Source organism: Bubalus bubalis, chromosome 11 (genome assembly GCF_019923935.1).
Source record: "Bubalus bubalis isolate 160015118507 breed Murrah chromosome 11, NDDB_SH_1, whole genome shotgun sequence".
Lineage (NCBI taxonomy): Eukaryota > Metazoa > Chordata > Mammalia > Artiodactyla > Bovidae > Bubalus > Bubalus bubalis.
Window position 1 is genome coordinate 41,939,292 of NC_059167.1, and position 26,839 is coordinate 41,966,130.

A 26,839-nucleotide genomic window follows, 5' to 3' on the forward strand; every position below is an offset into this window, starting at 1 on the left:
TCAAATGTTGGGTCAAATGCCTTGCATTTTGACATACCTGTGAGCTGGAAGGAACTATCTCTACCAAACTCCTTTACGTTTCAAGGGGAAATGACTGTTGTGATGTGGTCCCTCTGATTCAGATCATTTAGGAAGGTGCAGCTAAGCCATCATCCCTTCCTATTTCCTACCTTCTCTTTGGTGTCAGAGCTATCAGGTCATCCTGTAATAAGGAGGACTATCCTCAAAAGAGCACTGAACTTAAAGAAGATCCAAGTTCAAGTTTCAGCTCTCCTACCTACTAGCTTTTGTCCACTATTTAATCCTTCTGTGCCTCAAAGGTCTTATTTGAAAACAGAAGTGATAATATCTACTTTGCAGAATTGTAACAAGGATGAAATAAGATTGTGTGAAAGAGCTTTTTAAATGTAGAAACACTATTCAACAGGGTTATTTGAGGAATATCAGATTTTTATTTGTAGTATTATATATTCAAGAGTATTTTTTGAACATCCATTAACCTTTCCTTATTAAGCAGCTTATCACAGAATCTACGCCTGCCCTCAGCCACTATCACCTCCCCACCACTCCAAGACCTGGCCATACCTGACCGGGTCAAAGGTGAGCACCAGACAACAGAAATAAAACTCCATGAAACTGACTCAAGTTTGTAACACTACAGAAGAGAAGCAGATTTTTATTACACTTTCTGTATTTTATGGGAAATATACCACTTCCATAGCTGTGTCACGTATATAGTGCAAACTCAGACTGACGATCATGAATTTCTGCCACTCAGAGCCACGGACCTGCCTGGTTCCTGTACTTTGTGAAGCCTGACAGTTCACCTTTTCCTTGGTTCTGTGATAATCCGAACCTTAAAGTATCTTTTGACTTAAGCAAGCTTGGGTCATATAGAGTTTGAACAGTGTTCCCCTGAGTTTCATGCCCACTCAGAACGTGTAGATTAAAAAGAAGTACGAAAACAAGATTATAAAAGTGGTGTTTTATATGCCTACATAACAAGTTCAATGGATATTAACAAAATGCAACATAATGATACCATTTATAAGAAATTATAGGATTTATTAAAAATGTTAATGTATTTGAGCACTTAGATATTATTGTCCAGTAATGGAATACAAATTTAAAGTTATTTGATATTCTTCTATCTTCTATCTGGTCAGGTTCCCAGAAGTAAACTTTGGGATGAAAATTTGAGTGCAAATGATTTACTAAGGAAGGGCTTCCCAGAGAAAGTGGTTAGGGACTGAGGAAGCTGGACAGGGAAGGGGAAGAAGCACGGCAGGGGTGTGCTTTCAGGAGTAGTGCTTGGCCTAGCCTGACCCGCTAGGGAGCTCTAGCGTGTGATCAGGATGGGGTAATCGGCTGAGTTTTTCCGCTCCTGCACAGGGAAGGGAAGAGGAAGCCCACAGGCACTTCTGGCTCTGGGTAACTCAAAGCAGCTCGCCTAGCCTGAGGTTGTCCTTAGAATGAACAGGGTCACTTGTGCAGGCAGTTAGAAGCAAAACACACAGAAATGGCTCAACAGATCTGAGGGGTTCTGGACAGTCTATGTTTGTCATTCTTTGATCTTATTAATGTGTCTCTGGAGAAGACATCAAACATTTACATGAGTAAGAAATGGATGTGGTCTCCTGCAGCTCAGCCAAACGACCCCTCCCAGTCCTAGAATGATGGGACCTAGGACTAGGAAGATGATCCAACCACTATGTTCTATGGATTCAGTATATTCAGTGAATTGGCCAAGGGTTAGAGTGGCAATCTTCCTACAATCTCTTGCCATATCTTTTACTCCCAAACATTTTTTTTTACTTAAACTTTTTATTTTGATAAAATCATAGATTCATATGCAATTGTAAGAAATAATACAGGGGGATCTCCTATAAGCTTTATCCAGCTTCCACCAATGATAATATCTCACAAAACAGTAGTATAATAAGAGAGCCAAGATATCCACAGTTACAGTCAAGATTCAAAACAATTCCATCACACAAGGGTCCCTCATGTTGCCTTTTCCAACTGTGCCCACTTCCTTCTTTCCTACTGACTCTATTTCTATACTTTTATAAAAACATTTCAAGAATGTCATATAAATGTAAGTCTATGATACTTAACTTTTAGGGATTATTTTTTTCCTGCTCTGCCTAAATCTCTGCAGATCTAAGTGGTTATGTGTATCATTATCTCATTCCTTTTCACTACTGAGTATTGTTCCACGGATGACAGTTTGTATAATACTCATACATTAAAGGACCATATCTGGGACTTTTCCAGTTGTAGGTCATTAAAAACAAAACTACTACGAACATTCCTGTACAAATTTTTGTGGGACCATAAGTTTTTATTTCTGTATGACCAATGCCATTGAGTACAATTTATTGGGTTGAATGTAAGTTCCATGCTTAGTTTTTTAATAAACTACCACACTGCTTTCCAAAGTGGCTGTACTATTTTACATTCTCACCAGGAATGCACACGTGATCTACTTTCTTTTCATCCTAGCCAACATGGTGTTTTCATTATTTTTCATTTACTCATTTTGTTATGTGTGTAGTAAGATCTCATTGTGACTTTAATTTGCATTTCCCTACTAGCTAAGGTACATCTGGAAGTTCTAAATTCACATACTGCTGAAGCCTAGCTTTGAGCATAACATTGCTAGCGTGTGAAATGAGCCTAACTGAAATGAGGCAACTTCACGTGCTTCTTGTCATCTGTGTATCTTCAGTGAAATGTCTATGCATTTTTTTGCCCATTTTCTAATTAGAATTTTTACTGTTGACTTTTCTGAGTTTTTTTTTATGTATTCTAGATATGTGGTTTGCAAATATTTCCTCCCAGTCCATAGCTTGTCCTTTATCCTCTAAACAGAGCTTTCACAGAGCAAAAATTTGTACTTTTGATGAAGTGCAACATAACAGTTTTTCCTTTAATGGATCATGTCTAAGGACTCATATCCTGAAGATTTTCCTCTGTGTTTTTTCCTAAAAGTTATCATGGTTTTACATGTTACATTTAAGCCCATAATCCATATGAGTTAATACTTACATAAAGTGTGAGGTTCTTTCTTACGCCTACAGATGTACCGCTGCTCCAGCATCATTTGCTGAAAGGCCATCCTTTGCCCAGAGAGTATAATGCCCCTTAGCCTTCCCTCCCAGTGGAGTCCCCAGGGCCGGTTAAGAGCCCCTCCTCTGTAGCCCACAGCTCCTAATAGGCAGCCCTTTCACAGGACTCTCTGCAGATTCTGTTACTGCTCCCTCCCGTTACTCCACCACTGGCTGAAGAGCACTGCCTCCTCCCTTGTGGTTTCCCATACTCTGCCCAGACCTTTGTAAATAGTCCCTTTATTAAACTTTTCTCCAGTTACCCAATTTAAGTGAGCCATCTGTTTCCTGTCAGGTCCCTGACACATTCTACAAACGATACATTTTCCAAATCCCAAACATCAGACATATTCTGTCAATTGTCATAAAGCAATAATCATTTATTTTTTTGAAAAGTTGTTTACAGATATTTATATGCAAATGGATTTCTGCTTTAAGATAGATGAAGATAAGAATGTGACATTAAAATAGCATGCAATCAAACTTTTGTTGTTTCATTTTAACTGTGCCTGTGGCTGTAAGTACAGTATTTGCCCATTTAACTACTTATACCATTACAAATACTGATCATCTATGTATACTGCTCACATCAGTCATACTCTTCGCATCTAATAGCATCAAGAACTCTTTCCTGCCACCCAACCCAGTTATCACTCTGCTCAACCAGAATGAGACCACAACCCTGTTAAGGTAAAGAGATCACCCATACATTTCACTGATTTATACCCATGCTGATCCCCTTTACGAGGACAAATAATCAAGAATTATAATGTATGCAAAATTGAGGAAAAATACATTATTTTCTAGTTGTATAAAAGAAAACAACATATCGAAGAAGCCAATGACAGTGTAAGTAAAATCAAAGCATAAACCTTCACATAATTAGAGTTCAGTGTGCTTAATTTCTGATGATTTCTATCCAAAAGAAGTTTCTCATATTTTATTTAAAATTTAGCAAATATTTCACAATTGCAAAGATTTATCTACATACCCAAAGTGAAGTGGAATTAAGGCAATTGTCCAGATAATTCATGATAAAAAAATTCTAAAGTAATGGCCATATCTCTATATGCAAAGCTGTTTTCTGCTACTCAAAATAAGCAAATCTACTTCTATCACCACTACGTACATTTTCCCAAAGTTCCAATGTTTTTAACTGAAAGGCTGCAGATCTCTGCTATCTGAATGATGAACTCAGTGAGTACAGACACAGACTAAAGGAAAAAAACTGGTTTCCAGATTAATTATACAGACTGGTTATCAACATTAACCCCCAATAAAGGGGAAATTTGCTTTTTATAAACTCATATTACGGTAGGGCTAAAATGGACCTCTGACTTTACCTAGTCCAGCTCCCTCATTTTATAGACAAGGAATCTGGAGTCTAGACAGATTCAGGCAACTTGCTCAAGGTCATACTGAGACCACGTTCAGCGCTTTAACTTACACAATGCTTCATTACCTCATCAGTTTACCAAGTGTGCCAACATGTGGCAAACCTTTCAACTTTTTCATTCAGTGTTTTCTCCCTGGTACATTTTGTCTGGTCATATCTAGAAAAGGTGCTAAGGATACATGTAGATGAGGGACTATGAGTCAGTCACCGCCAATCAAGGGGATATTTCCCCATACTTTAAAATAAATTCAGTACTTTAAATAAGAATAAAACCAATATGGAGACCAACCATGAAGAACTGGTTTGTCATTTTTTTAAATCCATGCATTCATGAGCTCCTTTGCGGAGTCAGGGGAGTGAGGGGGAGAGGGAAGAAGGGAGAAATGCAATGAAACCAGAAATGACTGATACATTTGGCTTCTTTAGCTTGTCATATGTTACATGCAAACAGCCCAAACAGCAAAGATTGAGAAATACTAAGCCAAAGAAGCTGGGCTCCAAGCTTTTAACTAGCAAACGGGACAGGCCAATGAGACAGACCAGTGCTTTCAGTGGCCTTCCATTTGATTCCACTGGCACAGACACAGTCCAAATTCAGTGTCAAATTTATTTTAACACTGCAGTGAAAATGCTGCTAAATAGAAAATAAAGTCAGTAACTATTAAGCAAATTGCTTCTGATTTTTATAACAAGGAAAAACTCTTTTGGCAAATGGTTCTATAGTTATAGAATATGAAGACATTTGGAACTTATTTCCCCAATATGAAAATGTCCCCAAATTATCAAGTTGAAAGGCACGTACCACTGCCCCAGCAGTTCATTCAAGTTGTTTTTAGCATGTAAAATTTTAATTGTGCTTTTAGCTTGTTCTCCACACAATATGGCCTTACAAAGTGACATCCGTGCATATGTATAACTTCTTTTCAAACAGACACATCCTCTTCCCCTTTTCTGATTTTCACTCTCTGAAGATCAATTTTTCTTAGTTCTTTGTTTTATAAAGGACCTAGTCCAGGATGGTCTCAGAAAGATGCACTTCACAGTTTGTGCTCTAATGTACCTAGAAACCAAATTTGAATGACCTTTGTGTCCTAATACAAAGTGAACTTTCCTGAAGCATCAGTGTGATGGTACTTCCAAGTGGTCATTTGTTGGAATGCAAAAGTCCTGGATTATTATCTTTTCTGACTGGTTGTTTAAGGCTTACTTCACTTCCAGAAGAGATGATTGGCAAACTATTATCCATGTGATATCTGATAAGGTGGCCAACATTATCAAATACATGATCCTTGGTCCTCACCTTGAAAAGGAAATACAAATGTATTTAGGCAAAATCATAACAGTTCTGAAAGGGATAAACAACCACAGGGTAAAAACAGACATATCCTTGAATGAGATAACTGGCTGAACAAAGAAAAGTAAAGATGCTTTTCAATTCTGTATCCTTTAGTAAACTATTTTCTCATTCCCAATTATCTTTTTAAAGAAACTGTCATTCCCAGTTAGGAAAATGGTAAACACTTGTCCTAATCCAAATTTGCAACCAACTTCTTTGCCATGTTTCTTTCTGATACAGTCTATCATGCCCCTATTCGTATAAATATTTGCATCACAAAAGTATGACCACCTCTGCTATCTTTGGGTTAGCATGGCATATCTTTATTCATCCATTCACTTTCAGCCTATATGTGTCCTTAAATCAAAAGTGAGTCTCCTATAAATAGCATACATATAGTTGGATTTTGTCTATTCAGCTATCCATCCAGCTATTCTGCATCTTTTGTTTGGGAAGGTTAATCCATTTATGCTTAGAGTAATTGTTTATAGAGAAGGACTTACTATTTTGTTCATTTTTCTTGTCCTGGCTCATTTCTGTCTACAGGCACCCTCTGCTCTAGCCATACCTCTTTTGGTTTAATATTATTCTACCGCTCTGTTTGCTCCTGTGATCCTTCCCTATGCTCCAAATGTCCACCTTTAAAATGTCTGGCCTCTTTCAAGGTTCATCGTACATGTCAGACCCTGCAAAAAAGCCTTTTCAGTCAGCCTCAACCAAAGCAACCCCTCTATCCTGAGAAATACCATAATGCTTTGGCTGAACCATTCTTATGCTATTCACTCTCAATTATTTAAGCATCTGTTTTATGAAATTACAAGTACCCCGAAAGTACAGTTTCTGTGTGATGCTCGGCAAGTTAACTGCGAATCCCTGAACTTCTATGCAGTAGGTATTCATTTAATTCACTGAATTGCATTAAGAAGGGCAGAAAGAGGCTGCCCTTTAAGTGATTCTCTAGGGTGACTCCCACTCAAACTCCTCCACTAGCTTCTATTTTACCACTTCTGCTCCAGCTGGAGGGTTTAAGACAAAGTAAACCCTTCACCTTAAACACTCTTCAGTATCAGGTTTTAGACCTATCATTCAGGGTAATCTGAGTCACAAGACTGTGAAACTGTAGTGTGGGTCAGTGATACCTTGCCTTCAGGATCCACCAGGAGAAGATGTTTTGCCTGGCCTCCCTGTAGCCCACTCAGCACATACTGGCCAGGAGACGTTGCACTCTCTCGAACTAAAAAGTCCCCATCCTTCACCAAAAGGCTCTCTGCCGCTTTCCTGCTCAGCTTGCCATGGTAGCAGTCTTCATTCCGCAGCTGCTGCTTAATGTGTGGCAAAGAATGTGAGCTGGCAGGCTGGGCCGTGGCACCTGGCTGAACAGTTTCTGGTGCTGCTGAAGTCAAAAAATAGAGATACCACCAAGTTACCTCCTCATCCATCCTTTCATTCAGTCATTCGTTCATTCAGAAAATATAACTTGAGGCCCTACTGTGTGCCAAGTACTTTTTAAATAGTGCTATTTCTAGAACAATTGGGGTTTTTGTTTCCAGAACTTCCAATGGGCTCTAATTTAATGGTAGATCCAAACATTGCCTTTGGCCTCTGTTACAGGGAAAGGCTTGCCCAGGTGCAGGAGTTTTCCTTTCAAATGAGAAATGGAACTGACTCATGAGAACTGCTTTCATAAGTGCAGAGAGAGGCTCTTTATGTCCCAAGGGCTGTAGGTTCAGGAGAAAGAGGTTTATGCTGTACCTGGATTATAGATAACTTCTAAAACATTCCCAGATGTTTTGAAAATGCCTACAGTAACTTGGGCTATGCCCACTTTTAGCATCTAGCTTTTTCTTTTAACCCAAATTACCAATGTGTTTCTGAGATGCTTCTGTCCAAAAACTTTAAAGCTATGCTAAAGCTCACAGCATTCCTATTAAATGACCACTCTGCTGTTTTTGTAATTCACCTGCCTAGATGAAGCAGAATTGATCAAGTAGAAGAAGGTAAAACATCAGGGAGGTATGGTCTGAGGCAAGGCCCCATGGCTCTACAGAATAAATGCTATCCAAAGTTGAGAGCCTGGGGGATTAAGAAGGTACATTCAGGTAGCTCGTTACAGTATTACTGGTTCTCACAGTAATAACAACTATTACGTAGTTCCCATTTATTAGGTATGATAGATACTGCTCAGTGCTTTACATATATTATCCTCAAAATCAGACAGGAATGAAATGGATCTTTAAAAAGATTAAATGACTTACCCAAAGTCACACTGCTAATACGTTGTAGATCAGGGATTTGAAATGAGATCTATCATCAGAGCCCAGGTTCTTAATCACCACACTCTAAGACCCTTGGTTCAGGTGAGAAAATCTTTTCATTTTCAAAAGTGGTCCAACCACTCTACAAAGGTCTCTAAGTAGATAGCAAGCCCATCAGGATGACATACATCTCCAGAAGCAATAACACAAAATTCTTAGGTCTGAATCCTGATAAAAACTATCTGTTTATTTTGTTGGCCATGCTGCACAGCATGTAGGATCTTAGTTCCCCGACCATAATCAAACCCATGCCCCCTGCAGTGGAAGGGCAGAATCCTAACCACTGGACTTCCAGGGGATTCCCAAAAGTTGTATGCTTAATATAGTAAATTTACTAGGAAAATAACCACAGAAATCAGATTTTGTCTTTTTAAGTGCAAAGGCTCTTTTGCATAGAAGCCAGATTTCTCTTTATAAATGCAAAGGAATGTTTATATACCCTTACACAAGGGTCTCACAAATGAGAAATCCTCTTGACTTTAAGTTTTACAAGTTACACAAGACAAGTGCCCTGTGGACATAATCAAGTCTCCTGTTAATACATTATAGGTTTTTCCCTATTGAAGAACATCTCTCTGTATATCACAATTTCAACACAGTATTCATGAATATATCTTTTTGCAAATGTCTTTAGTCTGTATCTAATGGCTAAAGATATTCTTTTCTACAAACAATCAGGCTGTATCTATTGTTAGCAGGAAAAAGGCTGAAGGAATGTGTCCAGACTTGATGAATAATATTCGTAGTTGGCCTTAGCATTGCCTGCTTTCAGGCATAATAGAGAACTTCTGATGAGTAGCTACGTGTTTGTTTGTATAAGCAAGCGATGCAGTGTTATGTGAGTGTGAGGGAGATGCACACACAGTGTGTTCAGGCACACACATCTTAGCGCATGATGGCTTTGGTTTATTCTGAGATTGTGGAGTGCTCTCGGACAAGGACAAAACAAAAGAAAAACAGACATTATATCATCTTGAAAAGAGGCAATAGATCATGGGTCAGCCTGAGGATATGGACATTATTTTCCTAACATAGTTTCCCAAATTATTACAATTTCAATCATCCAAACATTTGTTAAAAATATAACTTTTCTAAAAGTTATAAAAGAAAAAGGATAAAAGTGATACCACTCAAATACAAAGGATCATAAGAGACTAAACAATTATATGCCAACAAACTGGATAACTTAGAAAACAATGGATAGATTCCTAAAAACATACAACCCATCAAGCCTGAATCATGAAGAAATAAAAAATTTCAACAGAGGAATTACTAGCAAGAAAACTGAACAACTAATCAAAAGCATCCAACAAAAAGAGTCCACAAACAGATGGCTTCACTAGTGAATTCTGCCAAACATTTAAAGACTAATTAATGTCAATTCTTCTCAATCTCATCCAAAAAAATAGGAAGGGACATTTCCAAACTCATTACTCTTAATACCAAAACCAAACAAGGACACCACAAGAACAGAAAATTACAGGCCGATATCACTGATGAATATAGATGTAAGAATCCTCAAAGAAATACTAACACACAAAAATCAACAATAAAACAATCAAGTGGGATTTATTTCAGGTATAAAGAGAGTTCAACATCCACAAATCAATGTGACACACCACATGAACAAAATCAAAGATAAAAACCATATGATCACCTCAATAGAGGCAGAAAAGGCATTTGACAAAATTCAATATCCATTCTGATAAAAAACTCTCAACAAAGTCAGTATAGAGGCAACGTACATCAACATAGTAAAGGCCATATAAGTCCATAGCTAACATCATACTTAATGGTAAAAAGCTCAAAGCTTTTCCGGTAAGATCAGGAACAAGGATGCCCATTCTCACTACTTTTATTCAACACAGTATTGGACGTCCTAACCAGAGCAATCAGGCAAGAAAAGAAAATACATCCAAATCAGAAAGGAAGACGTAAAACTGTCTTATTTGCAGGTGACATTATATACAGAAAACAATAAAAACGCCATAAGAAATAAAACTACTAGAATAAACAAATTCAGTAAAATTACAGGATACAAATTAATATACAAAAATTAGTTTCATTTCTATACATTAAAAGGAACCAAGATCAAACTGCCAATATCCGCTGGATCATGGAAAAAGCAAGAGAGTTTCAGAATATACATCTATTTCTGTTTTATTGACTACGCCAAAGCCTTTGACTGTGTGGATCACAATAAAATGTGGAAAATTCTGAAAGAGATGGGAATACCAGACCACCTGACCTGCCTCTTGAGAAACCTGTATGCAGGTCAGGAAGCAACAGTTAGAACTGGACATGGAACAACAGACTGGTTCCAAATAGGAGAAAGAGTACGTCAAGGCTCTATATTGTCACCCTGCTTATTTAACTTATATGCAGAGTACATCATGAGAAACACTGGGCTGGATGAAGCACAAGCTGGAATCAAGATTGCTAGGAGGAATATCAATAACCTAAGATATGCAGATGACACCACCCTTATGGCAGAAAGTGAAGAGGAACTAAAAAGCCTCTTGATGAAAGTGAAAGAGGAGAGTGAAAAAGTTGGCTTAAAGCTCAACATTCAGAAAACAAAGATCATGGCATCCGGTCCCATCACTTCTTGGGAAATAGATGGGGAAACAGTGGAAACAGTGGCTGACTTTATTTTTTGGGGCTCCAAAATCACTGCAGATGGTGATTGCAGCCATGAAATTAAAAGACGCTTTCTCCTTGGAAGGAAAGTTATGACCATCTTAGACAGCATATTCAAAAGCAGAGACATTACTTTGTCAACAAAGGTCCATCTAGTCAAGGCTATGGTTTTTCCAGTGGTCATGTATGGATGTGAGAGTTGGACTATAAAGAAAGCTGATTGCAGAAGAATTGATGCTTTTGAACTGTGGTGTTGGAGAAGACTCTTGAGAGTCCCTTAGACTGCAAGGAGATCCAACCAGTCCATCCTAAAGACCAGTACTGGGTATTCATTGGATGGACTGATGTTGAAGCTGAAACTCCAATACTTTGACCACCTGATGCGAAGAGCTGACTCATCTGAAAGGACCCTGATGCTGGGAGGGATAGGGGGCAGGAGGAGAAGGGGACAACAGAGGATGAGATGGTTGGATGGCATCACTGACTCAATGGACATGAGTTTGGGTAAACTTCAGGAGTTGGTGATGGACAGGGAGGCCTGGCATGCTGTGGTTCATGGGGTCACAAAGATTTGGACATGACTGAGCAACTGAACTGAACTATACCCTATATAATAAACTATTAGAGAAATTAGGAAAACAACCCCATTTACAATAATGTCGAAAAGAAAAAGATACTTAAGAATAAATTTAACCAGGGAAGTGAAAGATCTGTACACTGAAAACTGACACTGATGAAAAAAAAAACTGAAGACACCAACAAATGGAAAGAAATTCTGGGCTCATGAATTAAAAGAATATTTTTTAAATGTCCATACTACCCAAAGCAATCTATAAATTCCACAGAATCCTTTATCAAAATTTCAATGGGATTTTTTTTCACACAATCCCCCAAATTTGTATGGAACCACAAAAGATCTCAAATAACCAAAGCAATCTTGTGAAAGATGGATAAAGATGAAGGCATCATGTGTTCTGATTTCAAACTATATTACAAAGCTGGAAGATCCCCTGGAGAAGAGAATGGCAACCCACTCCAGGATTCATGCCTGGAGAATCCCATGGACAGAGGAGCCTGACAGGCTACAGTCCACGGGGTCACAGTGAGTCAAACACAACTGAGCAACTAACACTAACAACACAGTAGTCAAAATAGTATGGTTTTGGCATGAAAACAGGCACATAGATCAATGGGACAAAACATAGAGACTAGAAATAAATCTATACATACAGGGTCAATTCATTTCCAACGAAAGAGCCAAGAACACACAACAGGGACAGGATAGTTTCTTCAATAAATGGTGTGGGAAAACTGGACAACCACATGCAAAAGAATGAAACTGGGTGCTTATCCTGTACCATTCACAATAATCAACTCAAAATGGATTAAAGAATTTTGCACCTAGTTTTATGTCCCTGGATATGTTCCAGTGTCTCCTGGTTCATACTCTATGATAACTTGAATAGAATTTGTATCCTACTGTTGTGTGAAAATTATATAAATTTTAATTATGTTGAATTGGTTCATGGTGCTTTTCAGGCCTACCATATCCTTCTACTTTTCTGTATATTCATTCTGTTAATTTTTGAGTTTGATATTGAAAGTCCAATTAAAAATCTTAATTTATCTACTTAAAAAATTGTAATATATAGTGGAACCATATGTAACTTTGTTCTATATTTTCCAAGTCTCCTGTAAATGTGTTATCATACTTTCATAATTTAAAAAGTAAAAAAGAAAGAGAAAAAAATGGATTAAAAACTTGAACATAAAACCTGAGACCATAAAACTCTGAGAAGAAAACAAGGGGTAAGCTCCTTGACATCAATCTTGGCAATGGTGTTTGGATGTGACACCAAAAACAAGGGCAACAAAAGCAAAAACAAACAAGTGGAACTACTTCAGACCAAAAGTCTGCACAGTAAGGGAAACCAAAGAAAAGGCAACCTACAAAATGGAAAAAATATTTTCAAATCATCTATCTGATGAATTAATATCCTAAATATATGAACACACGCAACTCAACGTCAAAAAATAAACAATCTGATTTTAAAATGGGCAGAGAAACTGAATAGACATCTTTCCAAAGAAAACACACAAATGGCCAACAGGTACATGTAAAGGTGCTCAACGTCACTAATCGTTAAGAATATGCAAATCAAAACTGCAATGAAATTATCACCTCACACTGGTTAGAATGGCGATCATCAAAAAGACAAGAGAGAAATGTTGATGAGAAAAGAGAACCCTTGTGCACTCTTGGTGCGAATGAATGTAAACTGATGCAGCCATGTGGAAAATAGGATGGAGGGTCTTCAAAAACAATTAAAAAAAAAAAACTGCCATATGATCTAGCAATTCTACTTTTTGGTATATATCTGAAGGAAATGAAATCATTATCTCAAAGAGATATCTATATCCCCATGTGCACTGCAGCCTTATTTACAATATCCAAGACATGGAAATAATCCTAAGTATTCCACTGGCAGATGAACAGATGAAGTAAATACACAGTGGGACATTATTCAGCCATAAAAAAGAAGGCAGTCTTGCCAACTGCAACAAGGATAGACCTTGAAGGCATTATGCTAAATGAAAGAACACAGAGAAAGACAGACACTATGTGAGCTGACTTATATGTGAAATCCCCAAAAAACAGAACTCACAGAAACAGAAAACAGATTGATGACTGCCAGAAGCAGAGAGTGAGGGATGGGGGAAATGGTAAAAAAGGTATTATCTTAGAGTATGTAAGACAAAGGAAAAGCTACATGTCTATTAAGATACATTACAAAGCCACAGTAATTCATAAATAGTAATCAATATACTGGTAAACAATAAGTGGGCCAATATAAAAAGCAGAATGAAGGCCCAGAAAGAGATTCCCATATATAGGAGGAATCTAGTAAAATGGAGAGTGGCATTAGAAAAAGAGAAGATTGTTTAGTTAATGTAGTTTGGAAAATTAGATCACTTAGATAAAATTAAGCTAGATCCCTATATCTCATAGAAAATATAAAGTTTAGGTGAAATAAGTTTATTTGGAAATAAAACTACAAAGGCAATAGAAGAAAACATAGTACAAGTTAAAGAGGAGAAAATTGTAAAAGAATAGAAGGAAGATATAATAAAGATAAAAATGGAAGTCAATGAAACAGAAAACAACAAAAAATTAAATAAAACCTGATTCCTTTGGAGAGAACAATTAAATTAATAAATCTCAAAACTGATCAAGAAAAAAAGAACACAGAAATTACAAATAACAGGAAAGAGAGAAGGCATCCTTCAGGCAATAAAAGGACAGTATTATGAGAAATTTCATGTGGAATTGACTCTAAATGGATAGAGTGAAATCCTACTAAGTTTTTAAGGAAGTTACATTGCAAAAGAAATCATAGTCCCTTTTAGTATATGGCTTTTTGCCCTCTAAAGCAAACTCCAATCTCTCAAGTCCACGTCAACAGGAAATAAGCTGCCCAAGTGGTGAAACCCCAAGAAAGGCACTTTATCCCACATCTACTTTAGATGGACATGTGAAGGATAATAGCAGCAACAACCCAGATGACAGTGGACATGGAGATTCTTTCTATAATGCTGAACCAGTCCAAGCAAATCTACTTCTCCACTTCTAGCTCAGGGAATCTTCACAATTACTGCCTGGCAGGATTTGGTAATCACTATGGACCAGCGATTTACCGTCTGGGCTACCAGGACTCTGTCTGCAATGCAGAAGACCCAGGTTCGATCCCTGGGTTGGGAAGATCCCTTGGAAAAGGGCCTGGCAACCTACTCTAGTATTTTTGCCTGGAGAATCCCATGGACAGAGGAATCTGGTGGGCTACAGGTCCAAAGGGTCACAAAGAGCTGGACATGACTGAAGCCACCTTTTTTTTACAATGGACCAGTGACTGCTGTGTGTTTTATTTGCTTCTCTTCTGGGAATGTGGATTTTTATTGCGGCTATTCTTATTCCTCTTATTCCTTAATTTTGGATGTGGAAGGGGGCAGACAACTTGGCAAATATGATCCCCATCCAGTCTTGACTGAGAGGATTTCACCATCACCCACGTGTCACAGACTTTAGGCAGGATTCTGTAATTATTTCCCGTATTTGCAAGGTCAAATGTTCTAGGTGAAAATAAGAGTTCATGGATATTTGAGTGGCAGAAAGGTGTGCTGTGGCAGGGACCGTTAATTGTGTATCAATTGTGTATTCTCCCTTTCATTACATTATGGAATTCCTTATTTTTAGCTGAGCACATGGCCACCCAGCTAGAGTAACATGAAGCTAGGTATGGCCCCATGTTTAAGTTCTGCCAATGGCAGGTTAAGAACAAATGATGTCTGCCACTTCTGGGTCATGTCCTTCTTTACTTCCCACTGGTGGAATACAGATGTGATGGTGAGAGTCTGAGCTCTTAGACTAAAGACAGAGGAACTTACCAAAGCGAAGTTCTTAGACCAGAGATGGAAGCCAGTGTCCAGAATGGCAAAGCTGTTCTGCTACTGCTACTGCTAAGTCGCTTCAGTCGTTTCCGACTCTGTGTGATCCCATAGACGTCAGCCCACAGACTCCCCTGTCCCTGGGATTCTCCAGGCAAGAACACTGGAGCGGGTTGCCATTGCCTTCTCCAATGCAGGAAAGTGAAGTGAAAGTGAAGTCACTCAGTCATGTCCAACTCTTAGTGACCCCATGGACTGCAGCCTACCAGGCTCCTCCATCCATGGGATTTTCCAGGCAAGAGTACTGGAGTGGGGTGCCACTGCCTTCTCCACTTCCATCTATCTTTGGGGCTAATGGGTAAAACAAATAAACTTCAGTCCTTTTTACACAATGGGATTTAAGGGTGGTTTTTTCTTATGGCAGCCAAGACTGAAAATAATAAAAAATAAATTAAACAGTTTCAGTACGAATGATTTCTTTCTGCCTTGTTTGATCGGAATAAAGATTATGTCAGAGCTTTTCCAATAGCAGTGTGACAGGATGAATTGAGGAACCCTGAAGGCATTTTTAAGATATAATAGGTTCTTGTCTCTGGATTTGTTTTTGTTTTGTTTTAATGAACTAATTAGTAACTAATCGGGGCAAGGAAGGCAAGTATGCCTAAAGAAGCTAAAGAGAATTTTTGAGGAAGGAAGGAAAGAAACAGTAGGAAACATTATAGAGGAAATGTTAAAAGGTGCATTTAAGACATTCTGCACAAAATTATGTATAAAGTTATCCTTACTCCATCTTACTGTGGTGGTGGTTCAGTCGCTAATTTATGTCCAACTCTTGTGACCCCATGGACTGTAGCCTGCCAGGCTCCTCTGTCCATGGGATTTTCCAGGCAATAATACCGGAGTGGATTGCCATTTACTTCTCCAGGGGCTCTTCCCAATCCAGGGATTGAACTCATGTCTCCTGCACTGCAGGCAGATTCTTTATCAACTGAGCTACCAAGAAAGGCCCACTCTGTCTTACTAGATTTTCTTAGATCAACATTATTTATACTTTTGGAGTTAATTTTTTTTTTTTTTTTGGAGGGAGTGATGATACACTGAAATTAACCTCAAGAAGGTAGCAAGAAGTCCAGGAGGGCTATGGTATATTAAATTCTCAATGGAAATAAAGAGTGAGAGAGGACCAGAGACTTAAATTATTAAACATGTTGCCGTGAAGGTAGGGAGAGGGAAAAAGGATGAGAAAGAGAAAGGGACTGGAATCAATGAAAACACATTTTGACATTACAATTTTGGACAGAACAAACCTTATTTACTTTCAACTAATGATAGGAATGTTGTTATGGATTAATTTTGCCTTTCAAATTATTGAACTGCCTATGAAAAAGGCCAAGTTTCTTTGCTTGAGTTGTAAATGACAGAATATCCCAGATCACCTAATTGGACCACTCACTAAATGTATTTTCTAATAAAACACTGTTGCTTTGATAAGTCCATGAAATGGAAGCTACTGAGTATATGCTCTTATAAAGTTACTTTCAAAACCTTAGGTCCAGAAACTTTTTTCAAAACACTGTCCCTCTAATAAGACTTCCCTGGTGGTGCAGTGGGTTAAGCCTCTACCCTTCCAATGCAGGGGGCATGAGTTTGATCCCTGGTCAGGGAAGTTCCACATGCCATGGGGTGTAGACAAAAGTAAAAACACTGTCCCTCTAATATGTGTTACATTATCCACACAGGCTACTCAACATTAAACAGTTAAATTCACTGCAGAAAGCCAAACTCATTGCATATCCCATCATCCATGGCACAAGATGCCCTCTGTGGTGGACATGGAGATGCACTACCCAGATCCCCCTTCAAGGAAGGACCAAGTACCCCAAGTACCCCAGATCCCATCAGGGTCTCCCTCAGCTGTAGAGAGCTGTTGGCCCAATGGTCTGCCCTCCCTCATGGGCCCACAGCCAAAGACTGAGATAAGAGGGGCTAAAAGGCCCTGCCCTTGGGCCCAACACGAAACAACACTGATGGGCCTCCGTCCTCTCTGGATGGTTGGCTGAGGTTTTGTCAGGCCTGCCTGGTTGCTCCACCTCTCCCTCTGCCCAAGCCTGCTTTCTTCCCCTCCATTCCTGTGCTGATCACAATAAAGATCCTGCATGTCCAGCTCCATCTCAGAGTCTGCTTCCAGAGAATTCAAATGGGTTCTTTCACTGCCAAGAGTGATCTTGGAAAACTTGCAAAAAGACAGCTCACTTGCCACCTGGATGGTAATGAAAACCTTTGTCTCATTCTAGAGAGTTAAGGTGGTCTAGTGAAGCCCAGCCTCAGCAAAATTTCCTTTCAAATTCCATTCTGTTATTGCAGCCACATTAGCTGAAAAGCTACCCGTGGCAGTCTAGAGCTACTTCCTGGGCCAGTGAAAGAACTTTCTCAGTGACTGGTTCTCCATCTTTGGAGTGAGCCAAATTTGACACCAAGTTAATCTCTGAGTCCAATAAGCTTCAGTTTTATGAAAAGCATTTTTTTTTCTTTTTCAGTTGATTATAGGCTTTTGACTTGTTTTGCTTTTATTTATTTATGGTCCTCTTTATAGACTTATCCCTGGAAGCAATCTGGCAGGAAAATGATGTTTGTCTTACTGTATTTAACTCATAGTATACAGCTGAAGAAAGATGTCATCTTATTTTAGCATTATACAGATGACTTACTAAAGGTTTTTGCAATGAAGAAAATTAACATCATCACTAAACAGAACTGAAATAGAGGCCATTGCTCCTCATACAAACAAACATGATCTCTTGGCTTTGACAATCCTTCCCTCAGGAAAAGCACACAGCAGAAAGCAAAAATTGGGAGTCGATTCAAAGTGTTTGAAAAGATGATTCAAAATCAAAGTTCTCAAACATTGAAATCTATGACATCTTTACAAAGTTCTAACTTATATTAACTGTGATGAGGGAGGGATTGAAATAAGAAAGAATTCTTTTAACTCCCTGAAAAATGAGGCTAAGGAAATAGCATTTTAAAAATGAGAGACAGTGAACTAAATAGTGGCACCAAAAGATATGCTCAAGTCCTGACTCCTGGTACCTGCAAATGTGACCTAATTTGCAAAAGGGGTCCTTGCAGATGTAATTAATTTAAGGATCACCAGATGAGATCTTCCTTGATTTGTGGCCTACCTATAAGGGAAAGGCACTTGTAAGAGAAAGGAAAGGGAGCCTTGAGACATGGGGGTAAGGCCAATGAAGACTGAAGCAGAGACTGGAGTGGCATGTCTCAAGACAAGGAACACCAGGAATTGCTGGCAGCCACCAGAAGCTAGGAGACGGGCATCAAACCAAATCTCCTCCAGAGCCACAGGACGAGCCAAGCCAACCCGGCTTGCATCTTGATTTAGGATTCTGGCCTCCATCACTGTGACAGAACACATCTCTCCAATTCTAAGACACCCAGTTTAATGGTAATTTGTTACAGCAGCACAGGAAACTCATAGAGTCAAAGAGCAGCCACTTACTCTCCTGGGGCCATGGGCTCCCCAGTGGGTGAGGTGAGCTTTGATTTCCAGCAGGGCCAAGTGTGCTTCGAAGAGCCTGTGTATTGATGTAGCAGGGGTCATCGAAAAGATCCGCCCGACACGAGTGCTTCATCAGTGATGCCTCTCGCTGGGACGGCACCCCTCTCTCGTGTGCATTACCTGCAGTGAGTAAAGATCATTGCATGGCGTTTTTGCTTTGTAACCAATAAATAAAATCATGGCTGAGTCCAGCACTGACAGGAAGGGAAAAGCCACACCCATGCCAATGCAAGGAATGAATATTAACCTGGAGATTTGACCTGTAAAAATAAAATAACAAGCAGTCTTTGAGGGAAAGCATCCTTTCTTGGCCTCCCTGCCCCTCCCCGCCTGTCCCTCAGCTGACCCTTTGCTTCAACAGCAGACAGCAGACAAACCAGGAAAATGTGAAGGAGAAACAGCCAGGGGGATGGGGGGTGGGGGCGGGGATGGGAAGGGAGCTGACTGTCCAGCTAACAGCACAAACCCATAAATGACGCTGCTCAGAGCTGTAGCCCTGGAACCAAGAAAACCGCACATACCATATGGAACTTGAATATCTACTATTTATTTAAACACCTTTTCAAAAGACTCATTACTTAATTTTAAATTATTAACCATGAGAAGTCTTTCTTCCCTCTTTGCCAAAGTTTTGTTTCACCAAGCTTAGCCCTGCACCAGCTGCTGCTGTTCATTCTGTCATCTAATGGAAAGAACTCGCCCCTCAGGTTAGCTCCTCCTTTCCCTTACTCCGCTTTCCCCCCTCCATCCTATTTAATACTTTTGGCCAAAATGATCTTTTTACAACTGAAAATCTGATCCTATTTCTCAGAGGTTTAAAAACACATTCACTGCTTCCCACTGCTCTTGGGATACAACTCAGACTCTTCAACAAGCCAGACACTGGCTCCAGGGCACCCAACTCTCCTAGCACCCTAGTCCTCCTATTTCTGCCCCTGCTCACACTGGCCTTCCTGCAAAATAATCCCCACCATAAGGCCATCTTCTATGACATGCCCTTCCCTCTCCTTCTCTATCACCCTCATCCTTAGGTGAGGTCTGTTTAAGCATGTCTTTCTCAAGAGAGCATTCCCTGACCTTCTCAGACTAGACTATGTCTCTCTGCTTTCCTCTGAAGCCCATATCACAAGAGTAATTAACTCTATTCTATTATTATATTTCTTAAAATCTGTACTGCCTCTAGACTGCATGTTCCATGAAGACGGAGATCCTGTCTGTCTTCTTCACAGCTTCTTCTTCACCTCTTGCCTCTAGCACATGCCTGGCACACACTATGACATCAACAAATAGTTACTGAATGAATGGATAATTGAAGCATATTTCACTACCTGATGGCATGAAGTAATTTGTACCACTCTACTGGTCCTGTCCTGCAAATGCCAGGATAGTGTTCTTGCTTTTCTGTTTAAACAAGTACATTTACAGCTCTGGTCATATGTATACAACACTCCCGTGAGGCTGTACCTAGAGTAGTGACATTAAGACTCCATTGTCTCACTTAAACATCAGTCCTTCCAGCCAATTAAACCCCTTCAGGGGACCAACTTCACACTGGATTTCACATCTTAGTGAACAGTGCTATGATTCTTATACACAAGTATGGAAACCTAAGAACATAACAAATAGAAGTCCAGTCAAGACTAAAGCCCTACTACCTGATCCTCCTTTGCTCCTGTCTGTCCAGTCCTTACCCATCACCCTGTCCCATGTCTTATCCATACATGGGATATTCTGAGGGAGGAGTGGGATTTAACAGAGGAAGGGGCAATAGGGCACCTTGTTTCTCTGTTGCCTTTGGCAACATATGACTGTTTCTATTTGCTTAGTTAAGTGGATTTATGAATTAGGTGATCCCATTTAAACTAAACTTACTTTCACAAATAGCTAAAATACTTTCACAAGTACACTTTCACAAATACTTTCACAAGTAGCTAAAAGATTACTACAAGGAAATCAAGGATTGAAGATCATTCTTTTACTGAATAAAAGCACCTCATTAGCTACATTATAAGTTTATGAACAAGAATAATCTAACTAGATCAGAATGTTGGCTTCCTAACAGTTAAAATTATCAAGACTAAAATGTGGATTTATGTCTATTTCATCAGTAATGCTCTAGATGTACACTGGGCCTTGAGATAATTATCTAAAGATAGTATTCAGCCAGTGCAATTAGCAAGATTTTTTAAAAAAATGTCTATTGCTAACTCTAACTGAAATTTTCTGTTGTTGTGTATTTTATAATACATGCATAATATGTTAGTATAGAGAACTTATGCATGAGTGAATTAATATCTACTTAGGAATGCCTGCTCATAGAGATTTACTGAAAGTGGAATATGATCAAAAGTGTAAAAGGTCTGCTTCTAAATTGACATGGACCTGGGTTCAGATCATCCCAGTGGCCCCTCTTACTATCTGTGCAACCCAGGGCAAGTTTCTTAACCTCTCTAAGCATCAGTTTTCATATCTGTAAAATAAGGATGCTGGATTTAAAATACATTATGAAGATTAAACTGAAGAATGTGGGTGAGCCCCTCACTGAACTTGGTCCCCACCTTGCAGCAGGCGCTCCTCTCACTGCTCAGCTGTGTGTTTACTCACTGATGCTGGGCCTCTGCCCACGATACTTACATCTGGCCATAACATCCTTGCCACCCATTTCCTGACCTAACTCCTATTTGTCCTTTAAGATTCTGTTCTGAATCCCACTCTTCCAGGAAGCCTTCCACACTCCTCCCTCCCCGTCCCCATCCCAAGCTGGGAAGGTGCTACTCCATAATAAACTGTAGGTCTCTGTTTACGTCTCTGTCTTCCCCTTAAGACTGCAAATTCCTTGAGTCCCGAGGAGAGATTAGAACCCATTTATCCATGTATCTCCTTCATTATCAATGTAGGGTATAAAGCAGGTCAAAAGAAAAATGTCTGTCAGCTGAAGGAACAGATGACTGAATGTCTACCCAGTTTCTCTTTCTTAGCAAATGTGACCCTACCGCATCCTGAAGACCTCAAGTTAACCTTTAGCATAGGGCACTGACTCATCTGCCCCTCAGAGAGCACTGGCATGAGCTAAACACATTAAGTTTACCATCTCACAGGCTTACACAAAAGCACCAATGTCTATATAGTCTCTCTTAAAAAACCACCATTCCTTTTTTTCAAATGCACCATTATATCTAAGTCAGCAAAGTGGTCTTAAATTAAAAAAAAAAAAACTCACCTCATGCCCAAATTTAAAATCTTCCTAGGGTAAAGTGTGTGGCTGATGAGAGCTTAACTACACATGCCAGGCATTATGCATTCCAAAAGTTCTTTGTGCCAAGTATTACTCTGAGAAACTATCCAATCTGCCAAAGAGAAGATTTGTGGCAGAAAATAAATACATACATAGTGTGTATACTGGAGGTACCGAAGTTTTAAAGTGAAAGCCCTTAGGGCTTGTGGGAATTTAACATCTTTTTGATTAAAAATATCAACATTTTCATTTTAACTTGAAGGCTAGGGAAACAGTATGCTATTTTGTTAATTATTTTTTTTCCACAAGGGAATTTATTATTAAGGACAGGGATCTTTTATACAGCTGGCAATAATATAATTAACTCCTTCAGTAACAAGAAGCCTACTGCAGTACTTATTATATACCAAAATTCAAATTTTAAGTCAATATTTTAATAAATAAATATATTTGAATTAAAAAGCCAAAATTTATTTAAAATATTTGAATAGGTGTCTCTCAAATGCTTACATATTAATCTCTGGGAAAAGCCATTAAAAACTGTCTATTTGCTATTTTGGCAACTCCTCTTAAATTAGAGACTGGTCATGAATTTCAGATCACTTTTAAACACATGCCCAAGTCATCACAGGCATGCCCTAAGATAGGAACCCCTGATTTCTGGGTGTCTGCAGATGAAAAGACTATCGAGTTAGGAAAGTCCTTACTGCCACAATAGGAGGGACTGATACCTGTCATGGTCCCCGCAGCAGGGGTTGAGTCCCTCGATCCCTCCATGGGCTGAGTGCCTAAAGGCTGGGCAATGGCGTCACAGTACTCTGGTTCCCACTGGGAGTTAGAACCTGCTTTTCTAAGAAAACAATGTGGTAGCTCAGTGCTTTTCAGGTGAAGAGGATATCCAGCTGGAGGGTTTTTTTCAAACTATGAACACCATCTGTCATCTCCCCAAGATTCTGAAAGGTTCCCAGCTATGAATTGTTACCTTAGGGCCACCAAAAAGGAAGACAGTGTACTGAAGCTGGGATCAGTCGTAGACTACTCCACAATCAGAGTATAACTAAAGAACAGATGCTTACAACAGAATTTCCTATTGTTGTATTGGTCATTACAAAATATATATTCAAGCTTTAGCATAGGAAACCAAAATAGCAGAACATGGTCACTTATCCATGGAGGAGACAGACATCATGGCTAAAATTAATTCTATGGAAAAACAGGTTCCAGGCTCCAAATAAGTGTTTATTACAAAAGTCTGTTCTTGAGTTTCGATCTGGTAATAGATTAGGACATGTATAAAACATGAAAGAATAAGGGGTTACTTTGTTTGCTGATTAAAGGAGACATAAAACCAAGATAAACAGAAACAATATATTAGATTATATGACAAGGATATACTTACAAAAAGAAAAATCTTGAGTAAAGTTGAAATAGCATTGCTCTAGGGGGAACGATACTTCAAAAATGTAAAATAAAAATCAAGGTGAGAGCTTTTGAGGGAAACAAAAGAAAGAAAGCCTTGCCCCTTTTTTTCTGATGGTTCAGTTCAGTTCAGTCACTCAGTTGTGTCCAACTCTTTGCGACCCCATGAATCACAGCATGCCAGGCCTCCCTGTCCATCACCAACTCCCGGATCTCACTCAGACTCACCTCCATCGAGTCAGTGATGCCATCCAGCCATCTCATCCTCTGTCGTCCCCTTTCTCCTGCCCTCAATCCCTCCCAGCATCAGAGTCTTTTCCAATGAGTCAACTCTTCGAATCAGGTGGCCAAAGTACTGGAGTTTCAGCTTTAGCATCATTCCTTCCAAAGAAATCTCAGGGCTGATCTCCTTCAGAATGGACTGGTTGGATCTCCTTGCAGTCCAAGGGACTCTCAAGAGTCTTCTCCAACACCACAGTTCAAAAGCATCAATTCAACACCACATCAACACCACAATTCAAAAGCATCAAAAGAAGGCACTCAGCCTTCTTCACAGTCCAACTCTCACATCCATACATGACCACTGAAAAGATATAGCCTTGACTAGATGGACCCTTTGTTGGCAAAGTAATGTCTCTGCTTTTCAATATGCTATCTAGGTTGGTCATAACTTTCCTTCCAAGGAGTAAGCGTCTTTTAATTTCATGGCTGCAGCCACCATCTGTAGTGATTTTGGAGCCCAAAAAAATAAAGTCTGACACTGTTTCCACTGTTTCCCCATCTATTTGCCAAGTGATGGGACCGGATGCTGCGATCTTCGTTTTCTGAATGTTGAGCTTTAAGCCAACTTTTTCACTCTCCTCTTTCACTTTTATCAAGAGGCTTTTTAGTTCCTCTTCACTTTCTGCCATAAGGGTGGTGTCATCTGCATATCTGAGGCTATTGATATTTCTCCCGGCAATCTTGATTCCAGCTTGTGTTTCTTCCAGTCCAGTGTTTCTCATGATGTACTCTGCATATAAGTTAAATAAGCAGGGTAACAACATACAGCCTTGACGTACTCCTTTTCCTATTTGGAACCAGTCTGTTGTTCCATGTCCAGTTCTGTTTCTTCCTGACCTGCATACAGATTTCTCAAGAGGCAGGTCAGGTGGTCTGGTATTCCCATCTCTTTCAGAATTTTCCACAGTTTATTGTGATCCACACAGTCAAAGGCTTTGGCATAGTCAATAAAGCAGAAACAGATGTTTTTCTGCAACTCTCTTGCTTTTTCCATGATCCAGCGGATGTTGGCAATTTGATCTCTGGTTCCTCTGCCTTTTCTAAAACCAGCTTGAACATCAGGAAGTTCACGGTTCACATATTGCTGAAGCCTGGCTTGGAGAATTTTGAGCATTACTTTACTAGCGTGTGAGATGAGTGCAATTGTGCGGTAGTTTGAGCATTCTTTGGCATTGCCTTTCTTTGGGATTGGAATGAAAGCTGCCCTTTTCCAGTCCTGTGGCCACTGCTGAGTTTTCCAAATTTGCTGGCATATTGAGTGCAGCACTTTCACAGCATCATTTTTCACGATTTGAAATAGCTCAACTGGAATTCCATCACCTCCACTAGCTTTGTTCGTAGTGATGCTTCCTAAGGCCCACTTGACTTCATATTCCAGGATGTCTGGCTCTAGGTCAGTGATCACACCATCATGATTATCTGGGTCGTGAAGATCTTTTTTGTACAGTTCTTCTGTGTATTCTTGCCACCTCTTCTTAATATCTTCTGCTTCTGTTAGGTCCATACCATTTCTGTCCTTTATCGAGCCCATCTTTGCATGAAATGTTCCGTTGGTATCTCTAGTTTTCTTGACGAGATCTCTAGTCTTTCCCATTCTGTTGTTTTCCTCTATTTCTTTGCTTTGATCGCTAAGGAAGGCTTTCTTATCTCTTCTTGCTATTCTTTGGAACTCTGCATTCAGATGCTTATATCTTTCCTTTTCTCCTTTGCTTTTCGCTTCTCTTCTTTTCACAGCTATTGTAAGCCCTCCCCAGACAGCCATTTTGCTTTTTTGCATTTCTTTTCCATGGGGATGGTCTTGATCCCTGTCTCCTGTACAATGTCACAAACCTCATTCCATAGTTCATCAGGCACTCTTATGTATCAGATCTAGGCCCTTAAATCTATTTCTCACTTCCACTGTATAATCATAAGGGATTTGATTTAGGTCATACCTGAATGGTCTAGTGGTTTTCCCTACTTTCTTCAATTTCAGTCTGAATTTGGCAATAAGGAGTTCATGGTCTGAGCCACAGTCAGCTCCTGGTCTTGTTTTTGTTGACTGTATAGAGCTTCTCCATCTTGGCTGATGGCAGTTGTGATTTAGCACATTCAACATCATTCTAGAAAAGCTGAGGATTTTCACTCAGTGAGTCCCCCTAGAAGCCGGGTGGCTGAGGTTGGAAGAGCGTGCCATGACGATTACATACTGGAGAGAAGGGAGATGAGCTGGGAAGAGACATACTGGGGCAGGGAGAAACATTCTGGAGTTCCACAGGACTCTGTCCCAGATCCAAAACTCACCTCTGGCTCCCCCTGTACTCTCTCCCTGCAGTGATCATGGAAGTGGTCCTGGCACACTTAGCAATTTCAGTATTCATTTATACTTTCCTTTCCTTCCTGCTCCCTCTCCCGTTCCCTCTCTGGTCCCCCCTCACCCCCTCAGGTCTTGTTTGGTTGTCACTTCCATAAGGAGATCCTCTCTAGTCCTCCAGATTAAGTTAGGTTTCCATGTTATTTGTTCCCGCAGTATCCTGGGCTTTGAAATGCTCATCATACTTGTAAGCACTGGTTTAAGGTATGCCCTCTGGCTACACTGCAAACTTCATGAAAGGCAATTGTGTCTCCACCCCCAGCACTAGCTCAATGCCTGACCCACAGAGGTCCTGATGATCACTGAGTGCATTATTGGATAAATGAAGAATACAGAATAAGATAAAATAGGACACGGAGCTATTTCAAAGTGAGCTTCAGCACAGGTAGAAAATGGATACAACAGTACAAAGCACATGTGGTAGGCTCCTGACTATCAAATCCTAGGTTAGGAATTTCCAGAGTAAAGGAAAAAAGGAAAGAACAAAGGAATTACAGCTCCTAGAGAACACCCCACTCCAGTACTCTTGCGTGGAGAATCCCATGGATAGAGGAGCCTGGTAGGCTCCAGTCCATGGGGTCACTAAGAGCCGGGCAAGACTGAGCGACTTCACTGTCACTTTTCACTTTCATGCACTGGAGAAGGAGATGGCAACCCACTCCAGTATTCTTGCCTGGAGAATCCCAGGGACAGAGGAGCCTAGTGGGCTGCCCTCTATGGGGTCGCACAGGGT

The 26,839-nt window shown here is 39.7% G+C and overlaps 1 protein-coding gene across 2 annotated transcripts in view; it reads right to left on the reverse strand.

The window, feature by feature from the left end:
* Window positions 1-3,469: 3,469 nt before the first annotated feature.
* The window catches only part of SHC4 (SHC adaptor protein 4), a 134,337-nt gene continuing 110,967 nt past the window's right edge, over window positions 3,470-26,839 (reverse strand). The window contains exons 10-12 of one of the 2 annotated variants that reach the window (XM_006077814.4): window positions 18,758-18,937; window positions 6,982-7,232; window positions 3,470-5,806 (exon numbers count right to left, since the gene is read on the reverse strand). In XM_006077814.4, coding sequence (XP_006077876.1) covers window positions 5,651-5,806; window positions 6,982-7,232; window positions 18,758-18,937 — 587 coding nt within the window. In that variant the 3' untranslated portion in view covers window positions 3,470-5,650. Of the gene's footprint in view, window positions 5,807-6,981; window positions 7,236-18,757; window positions 18,938-26,839 lie in introns of both variants that reach the window. The other variant, XM_006077813.4, reaches the window with a different exon arrangement.